Raw genomic sequence first — 19,540 nt, 5'->3', positions numbered from 1 at the left:
ATTATCTAGTTCAGACTCGATATTTATAGACAGATCATATAGCTGGAATATTGCTGAGTGCAGCGTTCAACAACAAACAAATATACAAAACATGTGGCTATTCATAGGTTAACCTTACCGCTATCGGTCCATAAATGCGCTCGTAAAATATGAACATAGCATAATGTCAAACGTCTATTCTCACACGCTTCGCCTCTGAAATAATCATGCTCAATGACTAATGTCTGCGTTTAATATGATCAAAACTGGAAAAAAAATAAATTAAATAGGCAAATCAACTGGGTTATATTCAACGTAAGAACATAAATCTAGAAGAAGGAAATGTATGATGTAATAAAAGATTTAATTGACTAAAGATTACGTTCGTCCTAAGGGGCGGTCGGGTAGCCTAGTAGTTAAAGCGTTCGCTCGTCACGCCGAAGACCCTGGTTCGATTCCCGACATGGGTACAATGTGTGAAGGTAATTTCTGGTGTCCCCCGCCGTGATATTGCTGGACTATTGCCAAAAGCGGCGTAAGATTAAACTCACTCACACTCTTCCAGGTGTCTGACACATTGGCATTGGCGAAAACGGCATCTTACTTTTTTTTTTAACTTGGTACTGAAATAAATGAAATTAAACTTGCAAACACCAATGATTGTGAAATGTTAAAACAAATTAATCGCCCGAGAAATCGATGACTTTTTAGCCTGCACCCTCAGAATATATAAAATCTATACTGTCAATACCCAGTTAATTATATTCATTAAAATCCTTTAATTCACGATTGAGCCAATAAATGAAACTTTAATAAACTTTAACGATGACTTCCCTTTGAGGTTGTTAGCCAGAGTACTGCACCCTAGGGGTTCAGTAAGTATATGGGCAAGTTTGGTCAACCGAAGTGTGACGTAAATGAATTACAAGTGCTGACATTGCTCAACTTAGGTTAACTTGGGTAATACCTTGACGAATACGGTCTCATCTTGGTCGTCCAGGGTTTTGAAATCGATGCAAGCAATAGGGAAGCTCTCCTTGCAGGAATGTGGAACTAGTCCTGTAGGGTTTACGTCTTTTCAAGATTACAGTCTTATAAAAACGTATGAACGCCAAGTTGGACGCTAACTGAGAACGTCAGTTTCGCAGTGACTACTCTCTCGTCCAGTTAGCTTTACATGCAAGTCTGTATGACTCCCTTGGGGCTTCTGGGGCGATATGCAGGCCCTCAGTCTGCCTCCCAGACCCAAGAGAATAAATTAAACAAAGGAATCCAATTCAAATCGACAACGATTTGGCAAGTCTAGATTGACTCAGCTGTAAGCTGAAATTTAAGCATTGTTCTACTTCTAGGCTCCATTTTTATTTTGTTAGTCTAACAGGTACACAGTACTTCATGTTTGTCGGAAGAGACGACCGCTACTAAACTTGAGAGGGGATGTTCTCGGTGACATGTCTGCTTGTGTGTTGTATTTGATTGTTGTTTGACGCCGCAATCAGTAATATTTCAGCTATATGACGACTGCCTGTAAATAATCGTGTCTGGACCAGGCAATCCGGTGATTGACGTCATGAGCATCGACACACGCCAATAGGATACGATGACATGCACCAACCAAGTCAGCAAGCCTGACCACCTGATCCCGTTGGTCGCCTCTTACGACATTGTCGTATATCCCGACTACATTATGTCCACCAATGGCGGAACCGACCTGATACAGCTGTCGTAAAACATCCAACACAGACATTCTCGTATCCCGACTGCATGGGATCTTCCTGCAAGATGTCCACCGATAGTGAGTGAGTGAGTGAGTATCGTTTTACGCCGCTTTTAGCAATAGTCCAGCAATATCACGGCGGGGGACACCAGAAATGGGGTCCACCGATAGCGGAACCGACCTGGGACACCTGTCGTAAAACATCCAACACAGACATTCTCGTATCCCGACTGCATGGGATCTTCCTGCAAGATGTCCACCGATAGCGGAACCGACCTGGGACACCTGTCGTAAAACATCCAACACAGACATTCTCGTATCCCGACTGCATGGGATCTTCCTGCAAGATGTCCACCGATAGCGGAACCGACCTGGGACACCTGTCGTAAAACATCCAACACAGACATTCTCGTATCCCGACTGCATGGGATCTTCCTGCAAGATGTCCACCAATAGCGGAACCGACCTGATACAGCTGTCGTAAAACATCCAACACAGACATTCTCGTATCCCGACTGCATGGGATCTTCCTGCATGATGTCCACCAATAGCGGAACCGATCTGGAACAGCTATCGTAAAACATCCAACAGTAGTTGTGTATGATCATTAATTTATTATTGTTAAGTGAGTGTTACTCTGCTTTCTTTGTAAGATTATGTAAGGAGGGTGCATCCGACGAGCGTAAGTCCTACACAGGTGGCATGTTTATCAATAAAACACGTTTCTTTCAATCTGTCAAAATTCAAAAGAAAGGTGCATACATAACCTTGAATTATCAAACCGCGAGGACGTTTGGGAAAATAAAAGATTCATTTGTGATCAGCGTACCTGCACCTACGGCGTATACCAACTGTATGTTTGGGATTACAAAGACCCCGTGAGGATAAAACAAATATCAGGGCAAGCATTGCGATTACATTGTCTTATTCTTGTCGCATTCTGCAGTTTTCCATGTATGTTACATGGCCTGTAAATAAACAAAACTGTACCTGTGATTGATGTCCTGAACATCCTTCTCAGTGTCACACAGCCTGACTACCCGATTCCTTTCCTGATCTCTTTGGACAGGCATAGTTGGCTGGGAACCAGTGTTAACCCAGAATCCCAGTGCGTGTGTGTGTGTGTGTGTGTGTGAGGGGGGACATGTTGGCCGATGGCCAAACATTGTCTAACATGTCCACTGTTGTGTATAGTTTGCAGAGAGCACTGTACTGTACAGGTTACTGGGGTATACTAATTATAATGAGGTTTGTTGAGGCTGACCATGTTCCTAACTGATTTATCACTTCATTGACTTGCCTTTGCACGTGTTTGTGATAGGTGCCAAAGCTGGGTCTGGACATGCTCACCTTTTCAAGAATACCTGGTATCATCATTATAGGAGGGTGGTTACACATGCTTATGATGTACCGGGACTCATACAATGGACCCTGCTTTTACTAGAGATATCTTATGATGGAAACGTTTTTTCAGATTCTATTTACAAAGAACCAATGAAATTGACACTGATGTTCTGGTCTGTGACTGGTGAAAACGCGAATCTTGTTATTTTCTCCCCAAATCGAGTTTTAAGATGTTGTTGGTTGAATTGTCTTTTAATGTATATCATAAAAGAGGCCCAGAATCGCCTCATTTTCAGAAGCTGAAACTGAAGAGATCTAGACTTGCCCAGTTTTTTTGGATATTTCTGTTTCAGGGTCTGTATGAGAGGCTATTAAACAGTTGTGGCTACAGTTGACAAAAAACCCAACAACAGCCCACAACATATGGTTGTTACTGATGTTATCAACCACAAAACTATAAGATTCTAAGATCCTATGTGGAATACAACAACATTTGTCTTCTAATGTTGTTGACTGCTAGAGACAGGCAATTCCAACAATATGAATAGCACAGCAGCCTGTAAATAGTCTCGTTTGGACCAGGCAAACCAGTGACACCACCAGGTAGACACAAGTGGTAGCTTCCTCTACAGCGCTGTATTACACCTGAGGCTGGGAAGAGGGTACCTCTCTCATCACACCTGTCACATGCAGGAAAGGATTGTTCAGCTGAGCAGGCAAACCCGTGACACCATCAGGTAGACACATGAGTCATAGCTTTTTGGTCAAATCCAGGTTCAAACCCCACATGGTTCAATGTGTGAAACCTACTGTTGGCATCCCGAGATCATAATAATACATCTGGAATATTCATAAAAGTAACATAAAATATATACTCACTCACTCATCATATAAATATATTATAATGAACAAAACTATCAAAATCTGTTAAATTTTGTAACTATGACAACCTTATGAATAAGACAACAAAGTCTATGCATGTTGCTAATATTTATTTGCATTTGCATCAAATAAGAATACATACAAAGAAGGAATGCATGATTGGTATGACGACCAGGTATGCTGTCAAGCCTCTATATACAGGGGGGACACCAGCACTATATCGGTACCTGGGAATATCAAGTCGTATCTCCCCGACGGACATGTTTCTGGCATAGGTCAGACAATGTTTGGGAAAAGGAGAAGTTTCAACATTTCGGTCAAATATTAAAATGTCATCGAACAAGAAATCTGAAGACGAATAATGTGATATGACATCATAACTTCAAAATCATTTTCCTGAAATCTGAAGGTTATAAACAGATTCATACACCTGAATAAGATATTGATACGCCTTAACTTTTGAGGGGGATACTCCACCGCCAACTGCTTCCAAATGAAAGCATCATTAATTTAAGAGACTAATGGACTTATATCCTCCTGAAAGGATGAGTTGTATGTCATCTTTAAGAACTTTTCTCCATTTTCCCAAACTTCAAGTCATTGAAAAATGTAACGGACATTTCACGATACAATGCATTATTCATTGATGGGTATATCAATAGATTTTCTAGTAATATGCTTTCAAACTACATTCAGTTACCATGGTTACACGGACACTATGGGTGAGTATAGACATTGGTGATATGGGGACAAATCTCAGGTGACAATTATGCTGACAATGTTTAGTTGTCTTGGTGAAATATTTGTATGGTTTTGTCAAAGTAAAATATATTAATGATGAGCTAGGTGTACAACAAATCTGCATATAATAGGCCACACATCCACTCAGTCGATGAACTACTCACCTATGAAATATAAACCCCCTATCCACTCCAAGGCAGCCCAATGACATTTAAAAAAAAATAAACAGCCGCTAAAATATTCATGTCCTCCACATTCGGCAGCTTGAAATGGGGGACAGCTCCCATCGAAACTGCGATATGTTAAAAAAGCTATTTCAACTGAGCAACACGTTTACGTTAACTCATATCTACGCATTTGGGATACGATGACAAGCATCCTCGTATCATTAAATCATACCTTAAAGCAATAACAGACTATATTAATTAATGTTATAAGATAATACCCATGAACCAATAACGCTGAATACCTTTAAAAAACTATGCAATCAATCAAATGTTTTCTCCAGCTGCCAATCAAATATCATTTAGATTTTTATTTTCATCATTAAGGAACCCATTATTGCCATTAATTAGATTCAAAGATGAATAAATCATAAGTGACATTTTGTTGACAAACAATTTCATAACTTGAGTTTGAAGTTAACGTTTTTATGAATCTGTTTGCCGAACACCCTTGGCTTGAAACCTGAGAGAAGAGGTAATGTCAGATAATGACTTCCTGATTCTACGAAAGAGTGAGTCTGGTTTTACGCCGCTTTTAGCAATATTCCAGCAATATCACGGCGGGGGGCACCAGAAATGGGCTAAATCTACGAAAGAGCAAGCCTCTTGTGTACACCCCCATCTTGAGTCATGAATTTGTAGTTGTATATGGAAGAATATATCAGTTTACATTGGAAACTGGACTGCTTGGACTGGAAACGTCTTCGGTTCGCATAGTCAGGTTTGGGGTTGTTCAGATTTGAGTCCACTGCAAACTTGTAATAAAACTAAAAGATACACAAACACATAGGTGAGGAAGGCTGCAGGACACAACCTAAATAAACTGATCCCTCAGACTCAAACCTGTAAAGTATTTGGTGAGGATATATTTGAAGTTGAGCTGGGAAGTCTGGGCTTGAGAGCAGCATGCAGTATGTAAATCAGTAGTCATAACAATTGGTGTCATTAGAGTTATCTCCCCATGTTTCAGAGACTAATCTGTGTGAAGTGAAGTTGCTCCGAATGGTTTGTTTCATGATAGACTAGACAGAGGAGGAAGTGTTTCAACAAACATTGAAGCACCAAAGTATGCCACTTTTTGCAAGATTTTGAGAAGGAAGGTATGATCCAAAAATGTAAAATCTTTTGGTTAACATTCATTACTTATATTGCAGATATTCCTGGATGTTATTTTCCTGAATGAACAAGGTGTTGATGAATGATTATACAGGTGCAGACCCACAGTGCAGACCCACAGCGGCAGTGGCGGCAGTCACACACAACATCCACTACCGTCAAGACAGAGCTGGAAATATTATCACCTAAAGTCACTCCAGAAAATGCAACACAAACATCAGCTACAACAGAAGTCACTGGTTGTCATGCTGCTGTGTTGTTCAGACATTACAACAGAAGTTACTGGTTGTCATGCTGCTGTGTTGTTCAGACATTACAACAGAAGTTACTGGTTGTCATGCTGCTGTGTTGTTCAGACATTACAACAGAAGTTACTGGTTGTCATGCTGCTGTGTTGTTCAGACATTACAACAGAAGTTACTGGTTGTCATGCTGCTGTGTTGTTCAGACATTACATTTCTCGGGATCAGTTTTTGCTTTTCTATTTTTACGTAGCTCTTGGACTGGAAGTACTGAATCATTTTTTTCCATATACACCAAAGGAATATGTTTCACACAACGTGCTGGAAATTAAGCATGAAAGTCTAGCTGTCCTTATCAAAACCCTTATGTTAAAATCTGAAGACTCAGGGGTCCCTGGATTCAAATAATACAGCAGCAAACTCTGTGGCCCCCAGGATCCCCCTTATTTTCCAACACTGACCCACCGTGTATCATCAGTTCATCAGCATTGTCTTATCTTTTATAGAAGAACAAAAAAATCCAATCACCAAACTACTAAAACATCCGTGTAAGTATTTCCGAGGGTACGAGACTCATCTCTACACAGACATCAGGCTGATCAACAGAATATGGGTGGCCAACCATTCCGGTTATTCTTGCGACTGTCAGGTTATGATATCTGCCCTTTGTAAAGGGGCTGCACACATCTGTATTACATATGGATGTGCCCATATCGATATAGGTCTCTGCTGTTATCCATACCCAACATGTCTTATTTGTCATAGTAGCATGTGTAAATTATTTAACCAGTAAAAGACTTTTTCGAAAACTTAATTTCTACAAAAGATTTAATTAATTATCATGTTTCTGAGGTCATAAACAGCCCAGAGTCTGTGATCTGTGTAGAGATGGAATATACCATCTGATGTGGCAAGCTCCTTCCCAGCATGGGACACCTTCGTTACCCTCCCGGGATCACTGTTGCCACCAGTGAGAATAGCAGCCATTATAAGAATCTTGAAATGTGCCCTCTAACCCCAAACATAGTCACAGTTGTTTTCTTGTGTATGGCACTGGGAATTCCATGATAGTGAATTTTGAAAAGGTTTACTGACTTACCAATTCCCAGATGAATTTATGTTTTCTTTGAATGATCCAATTGGTTTGAGATTACACATTAACGAAATGCAGCTAGATTCCCCCTTACATTCTTACTAGACCAATTACATGATAGTTGAAATGAAATAGAAATTCAAATTGAAAAACAAACAAAATAATTTTTTAGCTGGGGTAAGAGCATTCACGACAGTAATCGCATGTTTGTAAACATAAACGTGAATTGGTTGAGAGTTCAACTCAAAGCATGGTCGTGGTCACCTATCACAGCGGGGAGCTCTGACTGGTGGCAGCTAATAGTATAGGAGCTTGCCAAGCGGCAATGAGACTATTTGTAAAGGGAGATAATCCATGTTGCACTATTGTGCAGACCACTCAAATCAAGACAAATCAATTACACACATGGACAGTAGGCCAGCTACTCTCACTAGTAAAATATCCATACATTCTAGAATTATATGGTAATACCTACATATTTTTATGGAATTCTTCAAAACTCTACCATGCTAATAAAAACACCAATGTCATTGAATACTAATTTATCAAATTAACGTAAAACATTTTTCATTTTGTACATAACAATAAAAACATAAGCTTTGCACTTTCAGCAGATGCAGTGTTACTTATGTACAGTGTTTACATAGTTATAGTACAAACATGCATAGATCTACATATATACAAGTCACAGGAAGGACATTTTGTTGTGGTATCCTAAGATGCATTTTACAGAGTTACCTCCCTTGATTTATTCTACAAAGGAACAAAATAAAGTCGTTCCACATCACATTTTAGGTTTTATAAATGGATACATCATAAAAAGTGTATTTTTTACAGAAATCTCACTGGCACAAAATAAAATATATAGTGAATATGAAACATAGTGTGAGCTTATTTCAGAGGAATAGTAAAAGTGTCAGGTAAAGATGGAATGTTAATTACTTCAGAAATCATATTGGTTAAAAAATGCTATGAAGCATAACTTGCCACTTGATAAAAGAATGCAACTTATTCAACTTCAGAAGCATGAAATAAAAAGGTATATAATTGGTGAAATAGTTAGAATATTTCATGGTATACTTTATGAAGTATCTATTATACCTGTTCTATGATGTACTTTGCCAATGTTCTTCTTGTCTGTATTATTGTTTATATCATGAATCACTTGTGTTTGAGATAGTTGACATCTTGTACTGATACATACTTTCACTGTGTCAAAATCCTCAAATCAGAGATGAAAGAAATCTATATCTGAAGATGGATTAACATATTCAAAAATATACTAATTATCTACCAAAAAAGGTCTATGTTTTATGGTCCATAAATAAGAAACACAACAATTAATTAATTTTATTATTAACATTAAGATGTAATAATCTTATTTATACTCAATAAAAATGATACATTTAATGTCTCTTAAAAAGTTCCAATTTGAGGATTTTTTGTTTAAACATGAAAGTTATCTTGCAGAACTCATACAAAAATACACAAAATATTTATCTGCAAAACAATATTAACTTGTTTCAGTAACAATGCACCAACTTCAGTAAACACAGACAGATCTGTATGAAGAATTACAAAAATATGAAAAGTATGAAGCATAACAAATTATCCCTCTTGGCAATGTGTAGTTGAAAGATGAACTTTTAATTTTAGCAAAAAGGAATGCAGAGATGAAAAGCTTGAAGAGGAATGAATGTGATAAAGCTTAGGAATAATTGTAAATAATTGAACAAATTGTAAAAAAAAGTATTCTTAATGTTCTTTGAACACATTTCAACTGACATAAGTTTTACATATAACTGACAATGAGAATATACAATTGTTCCAGTATATGGGAAACAGTCGACATGAAACTGGCTTACCTCCCTTGGACCAACTGGTTGATGTTTGTGATGATGTAACACAAAGAAACAGACAACATGTTGAAATGATGGTTTGGTCTCCACTGTTTTGCTGAGTACAAAATTGGTCCAAATATATTAAAATATGGTTATTATCCAAAAAATACTATATGCAAATATGAAGATATCTTTAACAGGTATGTATCCTCCCAAATCCTGATGGCTCCTAAAAACGAGCTCTACAAAAGTTCAGTGTCTGTTGCATGCTGTTATTATCTTTCTGAGTAGAGAGTCGGAACAGACAAGAAGATATTTTCCTGAGAACTACAGCTGACCGCAAGAGCATCCCTGACTTAATGACAATGCTTGATATCTATACACATCTCATCATCATAAATCAAAAGGAGATATCTGCCCCTGGTCAAAGTAATTTATGTTTGCCATGAACCTTCAAATACACTACTCCAAAAAAGTTAAAGAACACCTGATTTTTTCATATGACTATAACCTGAATAGTTAATCTGTCTTTGGAGTAGTATACGTTCCATGTGGTCATTGAGATGGTGGCCATCTTTCCTTAAATCGAGATACGTATAAAGCGAATGAAATAAGGGACAAACAACCACACAATGACATTTCCCACCAAACTGTTCTAGATTCAACATCACATGGAGATTGGCTTCTGTGGTAGCATAGAACACTTCGTATCCCCAGAACACAAGTAGGAACAGAAACTATTTAAAGAAACATCCTCAGCTTGCACATAACAGAGTTATCTCCCTTCAACACATGTGGGCTGTCTGTAGCCCGTTTTTGGACGTATTTAACCCATTTGAGTATTTCATCCAGAGTTCATCACACGTTAAATTCCTAATCATGACTTCCTGTAGATGTTTGTGCATACACAGATCGAGTGAGACAGACAAAGTATCAGTTGCTTGTAAACGATGGAATGAAATGGTGAGAGCTAGGAGATGAGAGCATTTCAAGTAAAATTCTCTTCTTTTTTAATAAAATGTCGAAATACTTCATCTTCTGAGAGCTGAGTCCCTGTGTATTTAGATAAATCACATGATAACACTATGATGAGACGGGTCATTATCAATAATCGTCATCAATAAGAAAAGTATGCCCCCAGGGCGTCTCAGGCTTCTGAATATTTCATTATGATGTAAAAATGACAATAACTTCTGAAAGGAAGGAAATCTCCATTTTAATGGAGGACACTTGAAAACATTCAAACATGTAAGTTCTGATTTGACCATAATACGATGTTCTGATGATATATACTATATTCTCATGATATAGTTTAATTCATAAAATATATCATCACTGAGTTCAGAGCTCCTAGTTATAATATTATCCAACAACAGTTACCATGGTTACGAGCGTCTCCAGGAAAGCTGTGTCTGTTTCTGGTTCCACCAGCTCATGTAAACTTATAATATAATCTGCCTGAGAACCAAATTTTTGTACCTTTTCAGATTTAAGAAGTGTAAAAATCTCCATTTCTTATATGATATCAACAAAGACTCAATTATAAATCTTCATTAAAAATAAAAACACTTCAACGCTGATTGGTTCAAGAATATGTGTTAAAATAATCAGTTTCCTTGAACCTCTCCTTTGCATGTAAGTCTGACAAAGACCTCCGTAAGTTTCTCTCATTTACCACACAAACTATTCTATCACACATCTCCATCAATTAAGCTTGTAATTTTTATGTTCAAAAGATAAAAATCCACTGTGTATGAATACATAACTATGGCGTTCTTGGCACACATAGAAAAGTAGTTCCATCGAATATACATACACAAAGACAACGTCCGAGACGATGAAGATACTGGGCGAGTCCAGAAGAATTACCTCATCTTGTCGAGAACCACAAGATGGATCTAATACACCCATAACTGTAAATAATGCAAAAACACACATAAATGTATATTACAATATCATGCTTCTATACCCACTATCTAGGGGATACCCAACACACAAGAACAGAGTTGTCTCCCTTTAGTCAATAACCACTGCACCTTTGGCCGCCAGGAAAATATTCCTGGTAAACTTGTACATACATGATTGTACAAAATGTTCTCTTGTTGCGTATATCCATGCACTTGACAATGTTCCTAGAACAAGAGGTCAGAGGTGGTTTCCGTGGACCATGTGGTATCCTCGTCTGCGGGTACGGCCTGGCTGTTCAGGTCTTCCTCGACAACTTGTTCCACCACTGCTTGGGGCTCTGGTTCGTTCATAGACGCCCCAAATTCAAAATCCATACTGTACTTGGTTTTATAACTGGACAAGCCGCCTGAAAAAAGCATAGTCTGGAATAAGCATTGAAAATCACATCCAAATCAGAAAAATAGCAGGAAATATTTTCATAGGATGGCAACAACATATTCACAGAGGCTCAGGTTAGGTCGGGTGTGCTAACCCACTGAGATACCATGTTGCAGTTTAAAATGGACTCCAAGTAGATCACTCCTTGTTTTATCGCTTAAATGCCGAGTATTTGGTATGACGCGGCCAGGCATCAAGTCACCAACCTTTCTCTCTCTGGCCAGATGCTCTATCCACTAAACAACGGAGGCGGTCTCTCCAAGTCAAGATTAGGCCAGTTTTTATATTTATATCCTAAAGGATAATGTGCTTTCATATATACCCTGAAGGACAGTAAGCTTTCACATATATCCAAAAGCAATCTCATCAAAATCAGACCTTAGTTCCCGCTACTGCTTAACAAAGACCTGAGGACATTCCATAATGTCAGAATTACCTTTCGCGAACTTTGACCGACCAATGAAATGACTAATAAGAAATGGACATTAGCCAATCACAAAGCAGTTTACTCGAGCCTTATGGCACTAGTTTCAAACTGGCAACTTCCATTCCAAACTACAGTTTTGACAAAGTTCTCTACTCAAAACTGAACAAAAGAAAATTAAGGAATGTCTAATAGATAGTTTAGATTGTACCTCCCACAGGCTTTCAAAAGTCTCTTCTCAAATCTTTTAAATGTTTCTCCAATTGAAGCAGGAGATTGAGGATGATTTTGACGAAATCAGTTGTACAGACTGTAACTATTGTTTGGAATACCCCTGTTAACCTTTTCGAGGTTCAATGATTAGAAAACACATTCCGACTGTCACTGTCCCAATCCGGTAACCGATGCTGTGATTGGTCAGATGAAAGGTCATTCTGACATGACATGGAATGGGATGTCCTCAGATCTTTTGCGGTAGCAAGAACTAAGATCTGATTTGAATGAGATTAATCCTAGAGGATAGCGAGTTAGTTTCTGATGCAGTAGTAAAACTGCACTGCCAATACTAATGTCTGCATCTCTGACCTGAGTGTGTTATAGATGTGTTGGACTTGAGTGTGTCGTCCCCTCCTTCTCTTGCCCCTCCTCGGGGAGTCTGAGGGTGGGCGTCGTCATCGGAGGACTCTGTCATGGAGGACCCCACATCTTCCAGGATGAGTATTTCTGACGGCTCGTCAGGATGCAGTACCAGGTAGTCGGCCAGCAACGCCTCCTCCGTTGGGTACTCGAACATTTGGTTGTTGTTGTCATTGAAGGTGATCTTACCCTAAAAAAAGAGAAAAATTTAAAATGTAGTGAATGTGAGAGGTACTCAAACATGGGGTGTTCATTCTAGCTGTCACTGAGATTGAAAATATTGATCAAATGCATCTTCCAATGTTGTATCGCAGAACAGGAGTATCATTAAACACATGAATACTTTACTTCAGACACATTTTCATTACAGATATCACATTCTGTCAAGAGTTTTGAGTATCATTGGCTATCTGGTCAATACAACACTGGTGTCGTGTGTGGAAAGGGAATTCCACTATGGCATATTCAGGTGGCGAGGTCACATGTTACATTAGGTCTTCCAGCCATTGGATATGGCTCAATGGCTTCCTCTAAAGTACAGTGTTACACAAGCCATGTTCTGTGTGGCTATCACTGAAATGGGAATAAATATACTTTTTCTAAATAGAATCTTTTTCTTGGCGGCCTGGATGGTCTGTAAAATCAATACTTATCACTTGGCATGGCCATCACCGATTTGCATCTACTGTGGACGTTATATTTAGCTGTCAGAAACTTGAATGACATGACTTCACTGATCAGCTTTTGACAAGACATGTGACCTGATCAATTTGTTTACACCTGAACAGGTACACTTTAGCTATTTACTGTCTTTTTAATCTCTTTTAGTACCAAAAAGAGTCAAATCTGCATGATATGTTGGTATAGAAAGTGAAACTCAAATAAACTCCCTCCCTCCCTCTCTCTGTTTATTATTTCTCTCTGTGTGTTTTTTGTGTAACTGACAATGTCTGGACTTCACAGTATTCTAATTAGTTAACAGGAAATCAGCTTCATATTCCTTGTAACTCGCCCAAATAATACTATCGGAAATAAGGATTACCTACTTGTGCCCAGGATTTCCTTTACTATGGGTACAGTCGACTTCTTATGTGGCAACATAAGGGATTTCTACGTACCCCACTCAATGTTTGAAATTAGGGGTTCCTGGGATCCTTGAGGTCTGCTTGTAAAGTAGTTCTACATATCCCACTCAATGTTTGAAATTAGGGGTTCCTGGGATCCTTGAGGTCTGCTTGTAAAGTAGTTCTACGTATCCCACTCAATGTTTGAAATTAGGGGTTCCTGGGATCCTTGAGGTCTGCTGGTAAAGTAGTTTAATCAAGGGACCCCAACATTTCTTCCATTGGGACATCAAGAATGGACTTCTCATATATCCAAGGGAAATCAAACCGAGTATTATGCATCATGATACAGGGGTTGTAAATCCAAGTATTGTATCGTGGGCTGGTATGGGGATACAATACAGTATCTATGTATCGTTACACCAATAGTATTAAATAATGTTCGACCTGGATGATTGAATGGGAGTTGTTCATGTTATCAACCACTACCTTGACTCTTCTATACTCGAGTTTTCACACCGCTTTGAGCAATAACCCAGCAATATCACACACAGAGAAACCAGTGAGGCCTTACAGGCTGCACCTCACATTGAAGAGTGAGTGAGTGAGTGAGTGAGTGAGTGAGTGAGTGAGTGAGTATTGTTTTACGCTGCTTTTAGCAATATTCCAGCAATATCACGGCAGGGGACACCAGAAATGGGCTTCACACATTGTACCCATGTCGGGAATCGAACCCGGGTCTTCGGCATGACAAGCGAACGCTTTAACCACTAGGCTACCCGACCGCCCCCTCACATCGAAGAGCACTGAAACTACCGGCTTAGCCAACAGCCCCAATGACACTAGTTATCAAGAGTTACATCATGACAATCTCGGGTACAGGACCCAAGTATATAGTTACAGTCTGAAACCAAGTCTGGTAAAATTCTGTTCGGTATACTGCTTGATAGTTGGCTCAACTAATAACAGTCCACACTAAGCTGTACTGAAAATGATGTGAAGAGACAAGTTTGGGTAATAGACTCAAAATTGTTTGGCACAGACTGTAGTTAGGTTTTTTCAAGTTTTGAGATCAAAATGACTTAATGATGAAAAAGGAATGTGTATGGTTGAGATGACCGAGTTCTGTAACTACAATGTACCTGTATTATAATATATAATAATAAAAAAGTTTATTAGTGTCATGTGTTACAAAGTAACACAACATTTAGCACATACGGTACTTAAAATACAAGCACCAGGCCTCAGAGGGCCGAAATGACACCTTAAGATATTACAAATATTAAAATACAATTAGATATAAAAAGTAATCATGCACATTCTTAATATCTACATATACACTAACACGATCACATTAATCCCAGTCTCTGAAATACAGATTGTAACTCAACATCGAACTCTCGATGAATTTCACCAAATCTCACAATTCCTAACATCTCAGGGGGCCCATGAATAAATACCATTCAGCCACACTGATAGTGCCAGTCAAAAAACAGATGAATATTTAATCTGAGTATGAAGCTCTGTGTTCCAGATGGCCTTTGTGACGGAATAGGTTCTGTTTTATGGCTATGAGTCATTCACTCCTGTTGCTGCGAGGTAGAAACCTCTCTAAATGGGTCAGATGGATATATATCAGTTTATGGGATTCAAATGTTCACAGCAATAACTTTACGATATTGTAGAATTTTTTCAAGGAAATAGTTAATGGACAACTTCCTAAACACAGAAAAAAATATCAAATCATTTCAGACAAGCAAATGTCACGACATATTCTTTGTACAAAATTGACAAAGTGACTTTTTGAATCCCTCTTCTAATGATTAAGAGAAGCAAGACCAGTGCACAAGTTGCAGGTTTTAATGTTTGTTTGTGAACTCTGTGAAGGCTCAGAAGGTAATGCGACATTAATATGAAATTGTGATTTCTATATTAGGCTTACATTCTATCCTGAGTGATCATTTTGGATTTTAAGAGAAATACCTCAACACACTTTTTTAGACAATTCTAAAAAACAAACAGGAATTTTATAAATTTTAATAAATGACACTTCAAAGTCATTAATCTAATGAACCATATTTTGCGAAAAACGGAAAACTTGATATTAACATCAACACACTTTTTTAGACAATTCTAAAAAACAAACAGGAATTTTATAAATTTTAATAAATGACACTTCAAAGTCATTAATCTAATGAACCATATTTTGCAAAAAACGGAAAACTTGATATTAACATCAACACACTTTTTTAGACAATTCTAAAAAACAAACAGGAATTTTATAAATTTTAATAAATGACACTTCAAAGTCATTAATCTAATGAACCATATTTTGCGAAAAACGGAAAACTTGATATTAACATCAACACACTTTTTTAGACAATTCTAAAAAACAAACAGGAATTTTATAAATTTTAATAAATGACACTTCAAAGTCATTAATCTAATGAACCATATTTTGCGAAAAACGGAAAACTTAATATTAACATCAACACACTTTTTTAGACAATTCTAAAAAACAAACAGGAATTTTATAAATTTTAATAAATGACACTTCAAAGTCATTAATCTAATGAACCATATTTTGCGAAAAACGGAAAACTTGATATTAACATCAACACACTTTTTTAGACAATTCTAAAAAACAAACGGGAATTTTATAAATTTTAATAAATGACACTTCAAAGTCATTAATCTAATGAACCATATTTTGCGAAAAACGGAAAACTTGATATTAACATCTATAGAAGATTATGGAAAGGAAGATAAAACATTCTTCGTGTTGACACTTAACTCATTGTAACTGTATTAACTTAGACACCACCACACTATCACTACAAAAACAACGGTCCTCACAACTTCCTCCTTGTCAGGCCCTGTCGGACTCCAGGCTCCCCTAGCCTGATTGCAAAGTCCGGGTCATAAAGCAGGCAGACAATCACTACATAAAGACAGCAATGTTTATTGAAGATGAAAACAGATGAACATTCCTCCGATACTCCATTGATATTTCCCATTTTTCATCTGCAAATTATTTCACTTCCATACAGTTGTAGGGTACCAAAGTAAGCCTGTGTTTGCAATAGAGGGCGTCCGTTCCTTGCGGGGTCAAAAGGCACTTAAAGGCTTCTATGTTCGATGTGAATGATCGGCATCCAAGTCGGGAGGTAGCAAATTTGTGTCAAGTTTGGGCACAAAACATAGACGGTTCTACTAAGCCCAACAGGACCTTGTGGATTTAGCAATGGCCAACAGGCAAGAGTGCTTATGTATTCGTTAAGAAAACAAAAACAGAGTTCAACATTCAGGAGGCCGTCACGGGGTCACCTGGCCTCTGGCCCATAGTTATTTGCCCTCTACATTCGGAACAAATCTGAAGGAATGATTGTAGTTTGGTGATTGTGGCATTAAAAATTGGTCAGAATATTTGTTTATATTCCAACAATATCACAGCAGGAGGGCTTCACATCTTGTTCCAGTGTACCCATGGAACCAGGGCTTTTAGCGTGACAAGTGAACGATTTAGCAACGAGGCTACCCCACCGGCCCGCAGCTTGATGAAGAGGAAGAGTCCTAAAGGATCACTGACTGACATCATGAGCATCGATCTACGCAACTGGGATACAATGACATGCATCAACAAAATCAGCGAGCCTGACCACCCATTCCCATTAGTCGCCTCTTATGACAAGCGTAGATCGATGCCTGGGATGCCAATCAACGGATTATCTGGTCCAGACTCGATTATTTACAGACCTCTGCAAAAAAACTTGAATATTGCTGAGTGCAGCCTAACAACAAACAAATCCTAATCCCAACGGGTAGATAATCGCAAAACCAACCCCTGTTCAACAAATAAACCTGCTCAAACCAGGTGCACAAACATGTACGACGATCACTTGCGAACGCCAACACCATTTGTTTAAGTGTTTCAATCCCCTTAAAACATACTGGCATTGGATCCAACTAGTAATTAATAAAAACAATATAAGGTAATTCCAAACAACCACTTAATCTTCAATCATCTTTGTCTTTTGTCAACCATTTTCACAAAGATACGACAAGTATTAGTATAAACGTTTCAACTCCTCAGCTAACAAAGACGCAGTGGGTATTGGACTAATCTTGATCAACTGACTCCGACTAAGCCCTGCTAGCAACAATATTTGCCTGAAGGAATGCCAGCCAAGTTCTCCAGGGACCTACATCACCAGTCTGGCAGACTATCAGTGGACCTGGAAGCATTCCTCTGTTGTTGGGCAAGGAGGGGCTTTATCGCAAACAATTTATTTGAAGTCAATGGCAGTTGCATTAAGAACCATTCAGCAGTGCTGCATATTAGAGGTTTGGATTTTTGTGAAGATTCCGGGGTAGAATAGGTCTTAAGCAACCCATGCTTGCCGTAAAAGGCGACTATGCTTGTCGTAAAAGGCGACTAACGGGATCGGGTGGTCAGGCTCTCTGACTGGGTTGATGCATGTCATTGATCCCAATTGGTGGATCGATGCTCATGATGTCAATCACTGGATTGTCTGGTCCAGACTCGATTATTTACAAACCGCCGTCATATAGCTGTAATATTGCTGAGTGCGTCGTTAAACAACAAACCAACCAACCAATTTTACTATATCAAGTACACATACAAAAGATGAAGCCATTTCAATGGTAACGTTCTTTCTACAGCACCCACATTTTAAGGAACTCGAATATTTTACTTTCCGCATATTCACGAGGTCTGATTTTGAGTTGTAAATGATGTTTGTTTGTTTGTTGCTTAATGCCGCAGTAAGCAATATTCCAGCTATATGACGGCGGTCTGTAAACAATCAAGTCTGGACCCGACAATCCAGTGATTGACATCATGAGCATCAATTTAAGTGACCACCCGATCCCGCGATGATGTACATTTAGACACTGATACCCGACAAGAACAGTGAAAATTCTGTGACAATAGTTGTTGTATTTGTAGTTTGATTTGTTTGTTGTTTAACACCTCTTTCTCAGCAATGTTCCAGCTATGTAACAGTGATCTGTAAATAACGAATTTGGACAAGAGGTGAGGTGAGGTGAGATGAAATTTGGTTTAATGTCGTGTCCAAGATTATTATTATATAGAGACGTGCATGCACGTGTGTGTGTGGCTGCTTGTACTAGTCCGGACTGATGCCGATTTATAGTGCTAGCCCACTGGGGTACCATGCCGCAGTTTAACATGAATACCCCACTCAGACACAGTATACTGACTCCAAGCCGACCAGTCCTTGTTTTTAGCCCCTTAATGCCGAGCGCCAGACAGGGTAACAACAAGTACCATCTTTAAGTGTCTTATGGTATGACGCAGCCGGGGATTGAACCCCGGACCTTCCGCTCTCCGGGAGGACGCTCTACCACTAGACCACTGAGGCGGTCATTTGGACAAGACAATCCAGTGATTGACATGACAAGCATCGGTCCATGCAATTGGGAAAAATTTTACATCAACCAAGTCACCAAATCTGAGCAACAGATCCATTTAGTCGCCACTTTGACAAACAATCCTGGAATCACCACCAATGGGTCTAATTAACTCATGGACACTGAACTTAACCTCTTTCTAAGTGTTCTATGATAAATTCCACGATTCAATCCCACAAACAAACAGGTGTTGTTCGAACCTGCTGAGGATTACCTGAATGTGTGAACACATTCCAATAGACAACAGACAAAACAAACACCTTGTTCTCAACAGCCAACAGGTAAACAGGTCCCCTCAGGTTCATCAGAAAGCTGTAATTAGACAGGATAGTCATCGTCGGCGATGTTGCCGCATGTGTAGTAGGCAGTGTTTGTGTTGCAAATAGTGAGAAACTTTGGAACAGGTTTGTAATTTCCACCTTGCTGGGAGAATCCCC

General features: G+C 38.7%; 1 protein-coding gene across 1 annotated transcript in view; it reads right to left on the bottom strand.

Annotated features, from left to right (window-relative positions):
• Positions 1–4,017: 4,017 nt before the first annotated feature.
• The window catches only part of LOC124142463, a 73,523-nt gene continuing 58,000 nt past the window's right edge, over positions 4,018–19,540 (bottom strand). The window contains exons 2-3 of the mRNA XM_046510938.2: positions 12,535–12,775; positions 4,018–11,493 (exon numbers count right to left, since the gene is read on the bottom strand). Of these exons, the coding sequence (XP_046366894.1) occupies positions 11,312–11,493; positions 12,535–12,775 (423 nt within the window). The 3' untranslated portion in view covers positions 4,018–11,311. The remainder of the gene's footprint in view (positions 11,494–12,534; positions 12,776–19,540) is intronic.

This window comes from Haliotis rufescens, unplaced genomic scaffold (assembly GCF_023055435.1).
Source record: "Haliotis rufescens isolate VD_foot unplaced genomic scaffold, xgHalRufe1.0.p SCAF_8, whole genome shotgun sequence".
NCBI classification, from domain to species: Eukaryota; Metazoa; Mollusca; class Gastropoda; order Lepetellida; family Haliotidae; genus Haliotis; species Haliotis rufescens.
The sequence above is the reverse complement of the archived record's forward strand: the minus strand, read 5'-3'. Positions and strand labels throughout refer to the sequence as shown.